The sequence below is a fragment of the Gorilla gorilla genome, chromosome 7 (genome assembly GCF_029281585.2).
Source record: "Gorilla gorilla gorilla isolate KB3781 chromosome 7, NHGRI_mGorGor1-v2.1_pri, whole genome shotgun sequence".
Lineage (NCBI taxonomy): Eukaryota > Metazoa > Chordata > Mammalia > Primates > Hominidae > Gorilla > Gorilla gorilla.
The window spans coordinates 105,340,025-105,352,948 of record NC_073231.2 but is presented as its reverse complement, the minus strand read 5'-3'; the positions used below and the strand labels follow the sequence as shown (position 1 = coordinate 105,352,948).

At 34.8% G+C, this 12,924-nt stretch overlaps 1 protein-coding gene across 19 annotated transcripts in view; it reads right to left on the bottom strand.

Moving 5' to 3' along the window:
* The window catches only part of VPS13B (vacuolar protein sorting 13 homolog B), an 869,944-nt gene that overhangs the window by 352,930 nt on the left and 504,090 nt on the right, over window positions 1-12,924 (bottom strand). For all 19 annotated transcript variants that reach the window (XM_031013639.3, XM_055348088.2, XM_031013638.3 and 16 more), the window contains exon 30: window positions 8,564-8,675. In XM_031013639.3, coding sequence (XP_030869499.3) covers window positions 8,564-8,675 — 112 coding nt within the window. The remainder of the gene's footprint in view (window positions 1-8,563; window positions 8,676-12,924) is intronic.

The window sequence follows — 12,924 nt, the reverse complement described above, 5'->3', positions numbered from 1 at the left end:
ACATTTTATAATGTATAATAAAGTTTGAGGTCAGGGAAGTCTCAGTCACAATATAGTATATAAGAGTTTTTAAGTTTTAATTGAACTTTAATAGTGATGAATATTTTCTCGGTTCAAAACAGAAAGCAGTGTTTACATGAAGTTTTTTATCTTTGCTGTCTAAAACAGCTCAAAAACAGGCCAGTATGATGGCAAGTCTAAATATGATTACACTGAAAGATGACCACAATACATTATTGAGTTTAAATACAAGCAAGTTAAAGAATACTATGTAGAGTACAATTCCATTACTTAAGACAGACAGACACACACGCATACAGACAAACGGTCTGTGAGTTTTGATCTAACAGTGGCCACAGGGTAAGGAGGTGGTTACCATTCAGAATAAGCCCTGGTAAGGAGGAGTATTGCATACACTTTGGTGTTGATTTTTTAAAAATAAACATGATTATCTTTTTATTTTAAAAATGTAAATGTCTTAGTTATATAGGTTTATTAAAATAAGGGTAGATGCATTTTCAAAAAAGGTATCATTTTGAAAATTTATAAATTTTTAAAATGTTATTTTACCTTTTCTTATTTTAATTTCATAATCAGAAGACTAAATCATAAGCTAAATTTTTAAAGAATCAATATTTTAAAAAACAGGATATAAACAGAATTTGCAAAAAAGACCAATTAAAATGTACTGAAAAGGTAATGTATTTACTTAAATATACTCATGAATAATTAATGCTGATATTTCTATTCTCTTTATTACTTCTAAAAAGAAAAAAACTTGAATGAAATTTATGAACACTTTTCTCTATTCCTTTGTGTGAAAATTGCAAATCTAGATGGAACTTCTGGGACCATTCTTGCTTCTTACAGTAATTTTTGGAAGATAGAACAGAATGTTGTAAGGATACTTAATGATAAAAATGAGACCATGAAAAAAGTTTAGGGTGCAAGTTCAAAACTTCTAATTTCACTTATTTCATCAATCTAGGCATTTTGGGAGGTGGTGTAGACAAAGCATGCAATTATTATGATACAGAATCTATCAGAACTACAATGAAATTACAATGTAATTGTAAGATAATGTGGTTGAAGTCTTGAGTTCTGTGAAGTCATACAGTACCATATGTTCTAGTCAAAAATATATATCTACTATTGGTGTCTAGTCATCATAAGCACTCAATATCTGTTGAATAGCTGCAAATATTAATCAATGTATATTTAATAAATGAATTAATCAATGAATGCATGCAAAGGAAGGGCATAAATGTCTCAAAGATCCCTATTGTATTAATAACTAATAAGGCTATTCTATTTCTTATAATAAAAGCTATTTTTAGAAAATCATTAAAAACCATGAAAATCAAGTCAAACTGCTTACAGATAGTACTCAGAATCAGAGAAATGAGATATTCAGAAAAGACATAGGAAGTATAATATAAATCCAGTGTAATTCTTATATAGCAATTATAGCATAACATGGCTCAAGGTTCTGAGACTTGTTTTCATTATTTAATAGAAACAACCATACAAACTATAGTTAATAAGGTATAGAGGATACACCAGCATATTGCACAACATAAAGCTTCTAAGAAATATATGTCATTTATATAAGAGAAGTGTAACTATGTTTATTAACTTTTTTTTTAAAGGCTAGTCAAGTGAAGCAGTGGAATTGGAGAAGAAATGAAGAAATCTGTAACTGGTCATGATCAATTAGTTGTAAACATCACTTCACTTGGATCAGACAATTTATTAAATTATTAATATGCTTAAGTTATAAACATATTTAAATATTTTCATCTTGTTTATAATCTCTAATCAGCCTATCAAAAAACACTTTCACCACAGGTAATTTTTAAAAATCTGCCTTTATAACATCTTACTTAACTGTTTCTTGCTTATCTTTTGGCTTGAGACAAGGACCTGAAAAATTTCTCAGGAGAAGGGGTTGTGTAAGATACAGAAACAACTTCAGGTCAGACAGTGCTTCAGGACTATGGTATAAATCAGGGATATGGTTGAACACATCACAGAATAGGAGAATCTCAGATTGAGTTTAAAGGAAACAGAGATCATCCTATCCAGGAGCTGGCAGTTATAAACCAGGTAGATTATCAGGCAAGGAGGAGGCAAGTAAAGAAGGTAAAGGGTTAAGGGAGGGCCAATGACAATACATACCTGGGCTACGCATTGCACAGTGACTGAATAAATAACATGTTATGTATGTTCTGTTGTTTTCTACTGGATCAGATGCTTTTGAGAGTAACAAAGTACAAATTCATATAAGGTGTTAGTTAACAGAAGTGTTTTATTATTTTACATTTTCTCAGTCACAGATTCCAAAAGTTAACCACTATCAACTAAAAGTTTACAAAAATTTTGTTGCCAGAAAAAGAATCCACCAAGAGCAAACTCGGATACAGAGTGGGAAAGACTGAGAATGGAGGATATTTAATGTTTCTCACAGAACCTTTCATAGTGTTTTGATTTTTAGCATTAAAAATTGTTAACATTCATTAAAAATATATTTTTAAATGATCTCCGTTTAAAAGGTTTGTAAAAAAAAAAATGGATTTAATCATCTCCTACAAAGGGTGTAGCCTCTGAAGTGGCATATCAGTATAACACAGTAACAGTATCACGCCCAATCACCCAGAAGCCTAGAAGATATGTAAAATTTTAGGCCTCAAACAAGACCTCATAAGTCAAAATCCACATTTTATCAAGATCCTCGGGTGATTTGGAAATACAGTAAATTTAGGAATCACTGGTTTAATTTGACATAAATCATTACCCCTCTTAAGCCTTGTAGGTGGCTGATTAGCCTCTGCTACATCAGAAATGGGGAGCTCATTAACTCCTGAGATAGTCAACATTTTCAAAAATAAATTCCTAATCTCCACCCACCCAATCCTCCAAAACAAATCCTCCTACGGTTTTCCTTCTTCAGTTAATTTTCATCCTCCTAGTTGTTTAGGCCATATATAACTGAATTATCTTTGTATCCTTTTTCTCAAACCCCATGTGCAAATTCTCTTGGCTCTACCTCTCAAACATCTCCAGAATCTGACCACTTCTCACCACCTCCACAGCTACTAACTTTGCCCAAGCTGCCACTATCTTTTTCCAAGATTACAGCAATAGCTTTTCCCTTTCCCTTGCCTTTCCTTGCCTGAGTAATCTGCTTAAGTATAAAAAGAATCACGTCACTTCTCTGCTGAAACCCTCTGAGGCCTTTCCATTTGATGACAAAATCAACTCCTCAATAAGCAAAAGAAATTCATATCATATATTCAGTTAACTCAAGTAGCAAAAATATTAATAATTCTTAACATGATTCTTTTAGGGTTGAATGTCACACTTCCATTTGTTCTTAATTGTGACTCCCTTTATTTTCAAACGTATATTTAACCTCTTTTTAAATGTATATCTCTAGTCCCTGCTGGTGATCCCCATCCCCGCCCCCCATTTCTTTCTGCAGGCAGACATTTAGTAAATAACAAAAGCATTACATATTTCAAAATTCTGCATGTGTGGATAATTCTTCCCCTACAACCATGTCTCACTCAAACTAATAGCCAAAGTCCACACAACGACCTATATGGATCTTCCATAATGTCGTTTTCCTCACAGCCTGCTAAATTCCCCTGGCACACAATGCTCCAGCCATCACTGGCTTCTCTTACTTCTTCCTGCTTCAGGATCCCTGCACTTTCTCAGTGAGGTGTCTTCTAACTAAGCCATGCTGTCCATCTCTAACTCTCCATTTCTTTTTCCCTTCCCAGCTTTGTTGTCTCCATGTCACTTATTAAATTCTAGTATACCATATGATTTATTTATTAGCTTGTAATTCTCTCTCCCATTAGAATGTAAGTTCTGTGAGAGCAGGGATTTTTCTTTCTTTTGTAAACTGACATACACCCAGTATCTAGAATAGTGCCTGATGTACAGTAGCCTCCCTCAAAATAATTGTTAAATGAGTAAGAACAAAAAGCCCCATTTATTATTAGGCTTTTATAATTTGAAAGATTTTCATTCTATTGAGCTGCAATTAGGGTCATTGTAACATCCACTGATTTAATGATCCTAGGTCTGTTCTTAGCTTTGGAAGGAATGAACTACTCCCTATGACACATTATCAGCTACGTATTCAAAGAATAGTACCATGTCCCCTAGGAGTTTTCTGTTTTTCAAATTTAATATACACCATTATTTTAAACTTATGACAACACTGATTGCATAAACAAACAAACAGGCAAAGAGAAAATAAAAACTCTGTGCTTGAACTTTGTCCTCCCGCTTTTTAACTTTTTGTTGTTTCTATTTATATCTTATTGTACTGTCTATGTATTATTTTTAATCAGTTCATCTTTTAGTCTCTCTACTCAATATATGAGTAGTTCACATACCACAATTATAGTATTATAATATTCTGAGTTTTTCTGTGTACTTACTATTACCAGTGAGTTCTGTACCTTCAGATAATTTCTCATTGCTCATTAATGTCTTTTTCTTTCAGATTGAAGAACTCCCTTTAGCATTTCTTGTAGGACAGGTCTCATGCTGATGAAATCCTTTAGCTTTTGTTTGAGAAAACCTTCATTTCTGCTACAACATGTTTGAAGGATATTCTCACTGCGTATACAATTCTAGGATACAACTTTTTTTCCTTCAGCACTTTAAATATGTCATGTCACTCTCTCCTGGACTGTAAGATTTCCACTGAAAAGTCTGCTGCCAGACATACTGGAGCTCAGTTGTATGGTTTTTGTTTGTTTTTGGAGACAGGGTTTCTCTCTGTCCCCCAGGCTGGAGCGTGGGGGTATAATCACAGCTCACTACAGCCTCAACCTCCTGTGCTCAAGTGATTCTCCCACCTCAGATTGCAGAACAGTGGGACTACAGGCGTGTGCCACCACACCTGACTAAGTTTTACGTTTTTTTATAGAGACGAAGTCTCATCATGTTGCGTATGCTGGTCTCGAACTCCCGGGCTCAAGCAATCCTCCCACCTACAGCTTTCCAAAGGGTTGGGATCCCAGGCACAAGCCACTGTACCTGGCTCCATTGTATGTTATTTGTTTCTTTTGCTTGCTTCTTTTAGGATCCTTTTTTATCCTTGACCTTTGGGAGTTTGATGATTAAATGCCTTGAGGTAGTCTTCCTTGGGTTATATCTGCTTTGTATTCTATAACCTTGTACTTGAATTGGTATCTTTCTCTAGGTTTAAGAAGTTCTTTGCTATTATAACCCTTTGAATGAACTTTCTACTCCTATCACTCTCTCTGCCTGTCTTTAAGGCCAATAACTTTTAGCTATGCCCTTTTCAGGCCATTTTATAGACCTTGTAGGTGTACTTCATTCTTTCTTTTGTCTCCTCTGATTGTGTATTTTCAAATAGCCTGTCTTCAAGCTTACTAATTCTTTCTTCTGCTTGATCAATCTTGCTGTTAAGAGACTCTGATGCATTCAGTATGTTAATTGTATTTTTCAGCTCCTGAATTTCTACTTGATTCTTTTAAATGATTTCAATCTCTTCGTTAAATTTATCTGATACAATTCTGAATTCCTTCTCTATTATTTTGAATTTCTTTCAATTTCCTCAAAACGGTTATTTTGAATTCTCTGTCTGAAAGGTCACATATCTCTGTCTATCCAGGATTGGTCCCTGGTGCCTTATTTAGTTTGTTTGGTGAGCTCATGTTTTCCTCAATGGTTTTGATGCTTATGAATGTTCATCGATGTCTGGGCATTTAAGAGTTAAGTATTGACTATAGCTTTTGTGGTCTGGGCTTGTTTGTACCCATTTTTCTAGGGAGAGAATTCCAGTTATTTGAAGAAGCTTGGGTGTTGTGATCTAAGTTTTTGGTCGTTGCAGCCATATCTGCATTAGGGAGTAACCCAAGCCCAGTAACACTGTGGCTCTTGCAGACTTGTACAGGTGCCACCTTGGTAGTCTTGGATAAGATCCTGAAGAATTCTCTGAATTACCAGGCAAAGACTCTTGCTCTCTTCCCTTACTTTCTCCCAAACAAACACAGCCTGTGCTGAGCTGTCTGGAGCTGTGGAAGGAGTGTGGGTGTGTGTGTGACACAAGCACTGTGGCTGCCACCACCACTGGGACTGCGCTGGGTCAGACTTGAAGCCAGCACAGCACTGGGTCCCACCCAACGCCCGTGGTAACCACTGCCTGGCTATGGCCTGTGTTCACTCAAGGCCCTAGGGCTCAGCAATCAGCAGATAGAAAAGCCAACCAGGCTTGTGTCCTTCCCTTCAGAGTGGTGAGTTCCCCGGCTCCCAAATGCATCCAGAGATGCTGTCCAGGAGCCAGGGCCTGGAGCCAGAAACCTTAGGAATCTACTTGGTGCTCTGTTCTATTGAGGATGAGCTGGCACCCAAGCCACAAAACAAAGTCCTTTCCCACTCTTCCCTCCCCTTTCCACAAGCAGGCCCTGGCAACCACTAATATACTTTCTGTCTCTCTGCGTTTGTCTATTCTGGACATTTCAAATAAATGGAATCACATAATATGTGGACTTTTGCATCTAGTTCACTGAGATTTTATGGTTAACAAAATCATAGGAATAATAAAATCAGCCCTAGTATGCAGGGTCTTTTGCTTTGTGTATACATTTATTATACTGAGCTACCCCCACTCTGATTATTCACTCAAAAGTGGTTTTTAATTCTGCTGTTACTCCTTTGATATCGATGATACAGCATTTCACTGAGATCTTGATACATTTTTGATAAACTCTTACATGAATACCTTTTGTTAGTTTGTTTATGTAGAAATGACTTGAATGTGAGCTTTCAAAGAAAAATTATTAGGTTGAGTTTGCCATCCAGCATCTAGAATTTTACATTTGACATTCTAACACATATTGCTAACCTTGGTCTACAGGGTCACCCCAAGTTACCCTACATGCTTAGAATTCAAGTTGTCCTGAGCCAAAAGAGCAGAGAGCCTCACCCAAGAAGAGTTGGGCAAAAAAAAGAATAAAAGGAAGACCCTAAGAAATACTAATAGCAAAGAGATTGTTTAAGAGGAAGACCAGTAAAGATGACTGAAAAAAAGTTGCAAGACAGACAGAAGGAAACCTTAAAAAAACAATTTCACACAGTTGTTCCCAGCAAGTAAAAATACAACTCATGCAAAAGCCAGAAAGTGGAAAGGGTACAGAAGGAAAGGAATTATCTCAGTGGTTCACTTTACTGATGGTGATAGGATCTCTTAATATAACCTAGATTTCTTTCACCAAAAGTAAAGTAGGTCTCTACTTTAGGACCACTTACTTCTGAAGTAGAAAAGATAAAGACACCTGAAAGAATTTCCAAATGTTAGAAAATTAAAGTATTCTCATATAGAATTTATGTTCTATTATAATCATTTCCCTAGATCCTAAGGGAGTCAAAAGATATGAATTATAATCTTGGCTCTGTTAATCTTTCACCAGGGACAACTACAGTATTCTTTTGGTTATTCAGTTTCCTAATCTGTAAAACAGGGAAGTTGAGTTAGATAATTCCTAAAGACCCTTTCAGCTCTGAAATCCTAAGATTATATATAAGCTAGCCACATAAAAACTTATTTAAGGGGTGAATACTATTAAATACCTAAAAAAAAATACAAGGAAGAGATCATATATACATAAGTCAAAGGAAGAAATTATAACTCAAATATCAGAGAAATCTGAGAAATAAAGTTCCTAGATCTATTTAAAGTAAAAATAGCCATCACCCTCTAGATGGTAAATGAATCACCAAAATTACAATCTTTTCCTAGCAGTAACATTTACTGGAGAACAGTAGGAATTTATTTTTTAGAAGAGTGAGACTACAACATCTGAAAAACAGACCAGCAAGAAGAATAAGACACTTGTTCATCTGTATTTCTGTGACTTTTCTCACTTGGTATTATTTGCAACTGTACTTTTCTGTCTGGCAGCAGTGCCAACTTCAGTATGAATCATATATTATTTTTATCATGTTGATTACATATGTTCACCAGTTTAGTTGTCCATATATGCTTGATGTGGTTTGCAAATACTCAGTGACAAAATCCAGAGCATAGCATTTTCACAGAAAGTGTTTACTGTGAAATTTCTCTTTAGAAGTTTGCTTTTCTTTATAGCTTTGATCCATATGACATCCACATTCCTACATTTCAAATAATAGCTTACACTTAAATTAATAAAATGTTTCACTTTGATACAACATGACTACAGTAGGATGTGGTGGTTCTACAGAGGACCTAGTTTTCTTATGTGATTAGAGATTTGGTCAAATTTGACATCTGCTAAAATTTTCCAAACTATGCTTCTTCAGTTTTATGGTGACTTAGTACTTACATTCTGTTATTCATCAACACTTCACAGAAATACTTGATTTGTCTGAATGAATTAAAAAACCCACAACTGAAGAAAATCAGAAAAACCTGGTTTTAAATATTAAAAGATCCTGAATGAGAAATATTTCTACAGGCCACACTAAGTTATTGATCACTATACGTGTTTGCAGGATGAAAATTGTTGCAAGATTGGACATAAGAAAATAAACTTACTGGTAAATATCTTTCCTAAGGACAGATCTGCCAAGGGGATTGTCAGCCTGGGGAGCCATGGCAACAGAGCCAATCTTCAAAACCACAGTGTCTTCTTTTGCTGCCTGATTAACTGTAACAAAAGAAGGAGATTCATGAATACACTGTGGATCTGTACATAACTTTATGCATAAGGAGAAATCTTTGAGGGAATGGAATAGAGACACATTAAGATAATACCAATAAATAAGAAAAAGTAAAATGAAAAAAAATCATGTTTAAAATAAAAATCTTTGATGCTTTTCTTAACTCTGTTAATACTCATTAAGTGGTTTCCTGTTAAAATACACAATTAAAATAGCAAAGAAAAGAAAAACAACTCCACTCCCAACATTAAAAATTATGATATTAAATATATATAAGTAATATTGAAGCCAAATGTTTATCTAACTTCACAATCTGCATATTTCTCCTAAATGATTTTCAGCTTTGGGTTCTTAATACTTCATTGTTGTCTACAAATATATTGAAGGATATTACAAAGTCAGTGACAAATTCTCAAAGCAATTTAAATTTATATGCTAAATAATAATTAAATACAACACACACACATACACACACACACACACACACACAAAGTATACCACTTTAAGCTCCAAAATGTCAGAAAATTCAAAAGAAATATGATGGCTGCAATGTTGAAGATGGAAAACACCAACTATTCAATATGGGAGAACATATCAACCTGTTATTCTAGATACTTTTTAATTTTAATAACTTCTACTGTAAAATTGCTTTAGAAATTGGAACCCCAGACCCCTTTAAAAGTTCTACCTCCTAATGACGTCTAAAACTATGATAAATAATCCCAGAAAACAAAAAAAGGTAAAAGGATGTATCAGTTCTAATTCTCTTTTTTGTACTAAATAAAATGATATTTGACTGTATGCTCTCATTTAGGGCTGAAGTTCAGCACTTTTTCCACAACTCAACAGCGAATTCAATGTCTTTTCTAAGGACTATTTGGCATGAAAGGGGAAATTAATGGCCCCATTCATTACATTTACATTTTTTAAATTATACTTTAAGTTCTAGGGTACATGTGCACAACATGCAGGTTTGTTACATATGTATACATGTGCCATGTTGGTGTGCTGCACCCATTAACTTGTCATTTACATTAGGTATATCTCCTAATGCTATCCGTCCACCCTCCCCCCACCCCACAACAGGCCCCGGTGTATGATGTCCCCCTTCCTGTGTCCATGTGTTCTCATTGTTCAATTCCCACCTATGAGTGAGAACATGCGGTGTTTGGTTTTTTGTCTTGCGATAGTTTGCTGAGAATGATGGTTTCCAGCTTCATCCATGTCCCTACAAAGGACGTGAACTCGTCATTTTTTATGGCTGCATAGTATTCCATGGTGTATATGTGCCACATTTTCTTAATCCAGTCTATCATTGTTGGACATTTGGGTTGGTTCCAAGTCTTTGCTATTGTGAATAGTGCCGCAATAAACATACATGTGCATGTGTCTTTATAGCAGCATAATTTATAATCCTTTGGGTACATCCCCAGTAATGGGATGGCTGGGTCAAATGGTATTTCTAGTTCTAGATCCCTGAAGAATCGCCACACTGACTTCCACAATGGTAGAACTAGTTTACAGTCCCGACAACAGTGTAAAAGTGTTCCTATTTCTCCACATCCTCTCCAGCACCTGTTGTTTCCTGACTTTTTAATGATCACCATTCTAACTGGTGTGAGATGGTATCTCATTGTGGTTTTGATTTGCATTTCTCTGATGGCCAGTGATGAAGAACTCAAACAAATTTACAAGAAAAAAACAACCCCATCAAAAAGTGGGCAAAGGATATGAACAGACACTTCTCAAAAGAAGACATTTATGCAGCCAACAGACACATGAAAAAAATACATTTACATTTTACTCTCTATTCTCCAACAGATGATTCTACTATAGTAGCTGTATAAACCCTGTTTAAAAAATGGTAACAATATACAACTTTCTAGGTCTTAAAATAAACGTATATTAAAACTTACCATTTCTCTCAAGGAACTACCATCTGCCAAAAATAGAACAGAAAATGACTGGCTGCAAGACCTAAGAAATATCCTGAACAGAACCTGCCTACAAAGGCATACAATCCATATTTCCCAAACTCTGGTGCCCAAAGAATGCAAAAGCTACGAGATTATTTCCAGCTGTATTTCCAGTATATTATTTCAGTGTATTGTTTTCAGTATATTCAGTATATTTCAGTATATTTTCACGTACTTGGTATGGTCTGATTCAGATTAGTCCAAGGAAAGAACGTCAGAATTAAGAAAATCAGAAAAATGTAAGAAGAATAAGATATTCAGCGAGAGAAATAAGGAACCAGAATAAGATAACATGAAGGGAGGAGGGAAAGGCAAAATAGTAGGAAGGTGGGAGAAGGGACAGCAAAAGGAGAAAAAAAGAGATGAACTATCATAACAAATATTAGCATACAGATGTCACAGTAAAGACAGTATTTTTACATCCATAGCAAAAGATCAAACAGAAAACTACTTCTCATGCAGCTGCACTATTTTCAAATGACTTAGAGGTTTGGTTTGATTATAGGTCCTTATAATATGAACATTGTTTACATTTTACAGGTCTTGCATTTTATGCCAACCTTATCAAATAGTTCCATGTGGGTAAAACCTCTGATTAAGCAGCAGTCCTCAATTAAATAGTAAGCCTGGAGAATAGACTGTACCACAAAGGTGCAATTAGTATATTTGCTAACTGTTCTTCCAGGCTACAGACACTACTCACCATATGAAAGTCTGAAATGTAATAGAAACATTGCAGTAAATGAGGTACATATGGAGGAGAAATGACGTACTTGGTGTTACATACAAAGCCAGATCCAAGAACAGAATTCTGTTTCTGTTAGGGCCAAAAGTGTTCTCAGTAGATTATACTGACTATGAAGTTATAATTAAAAAAAAGAGCACTTAATGCAGATAATTCATAAACTAGATTAAAATAATTAATTTATTATAGGAAGTATTCAACTTATCAAAATATATCACCGAGATGTAAGAGAAAATAATAAAAATATGTATTTATACATGAAAGTGCCTTGAGTCATTTCTTCAGTTACTTTATCACCACAAAAAAAATCAGCTTCTCTTTTTTGGGTTATTTCACCTGTATTTAATAGTTGGACCATATGAGGAAATGTTCCTTCTAGAAATATTTTCAACACGAAAATGAATGCCTTCCTTCTTTGCTTTAACTCTATTTTTTAAAATTGGGCCTCATGAGGAACTACCCATTCTAGACATGCTAGATTTTTAAAAGTCGTCTATTGTGAAATAAAAAGATTAAGCTGGAAGTCAAACACCTGTAGATTTAGAATCCTGATAGTAACTGCACATAACGTAAACAATATCCAGGTTGAAAAGCAGACTTTCAATATCATTTTTCTAAATAAAATAGTAGAATGTTCAATTTTTTTTATCATTAACTGAAATTTAGATATGATTAAAGAGTCTTACATTAATGTAGCATATATTATAAGCCTGAAAGATTTCATCTTTTCTTGGGGCAAGAGAGTGTGTATACGTCTGTGTACAGATGCATGAATGTACATTTGTGTATGGCATATGAAAAGGCTATAAACAACTCTGAAATCAGGAGTTTGTATCAGTAACCAATAGCTTGAATAAAGACCAGAATTTTCATGCAACTGTCAGATAATATAAGAATGTTGCTTACAACAAACTTTTCTTAATTCCAACCTGAATAAAAGTGTTTTGGAGACTTCAACTTTCCTTTAAGATTCTCAAAATAAACTCAATTTAGTAAAACATCTGAAGTCTCAAGAGTATTTGAAATTGCCACTGTTTAATGTTATGCTTTTATAAAGCCAAAACTGTTGTGACAGCTTTTAACAAAAGTTTTTAATCAGTTATTGCCATACTGGCAGCTGAAGACAAAAGTTTCAATAAATATATAATCAATGACCATTATGCATATTAATAGAAAGTTTAGTTGCATTTGGTTTACCACTCATCTTTGACACAGATTACTTACTCTGTGACAAGCACATATTGCTCTGTGATATTTTTATAATAAAGTTTCTGCTGAAAAGTATGATGTAGCAAGATTTATTCTTTCACACTCATTAAAATAACTTACATATACTTTTTTTTTTTTGAGACATGGTCTCCTCCTGTCACCCAGGCTGGAGTTTGGTGGTGTGATCACAACTCACTGAAGCCCTGACCTCCTGGACTCAATTAATTCTCCCACCTCAGCCTCCTGAGCAGCTGGGACTACAAGCCCGGGCCACCATGCCCAGAAAATTTGTGTATTTTTTGTAGG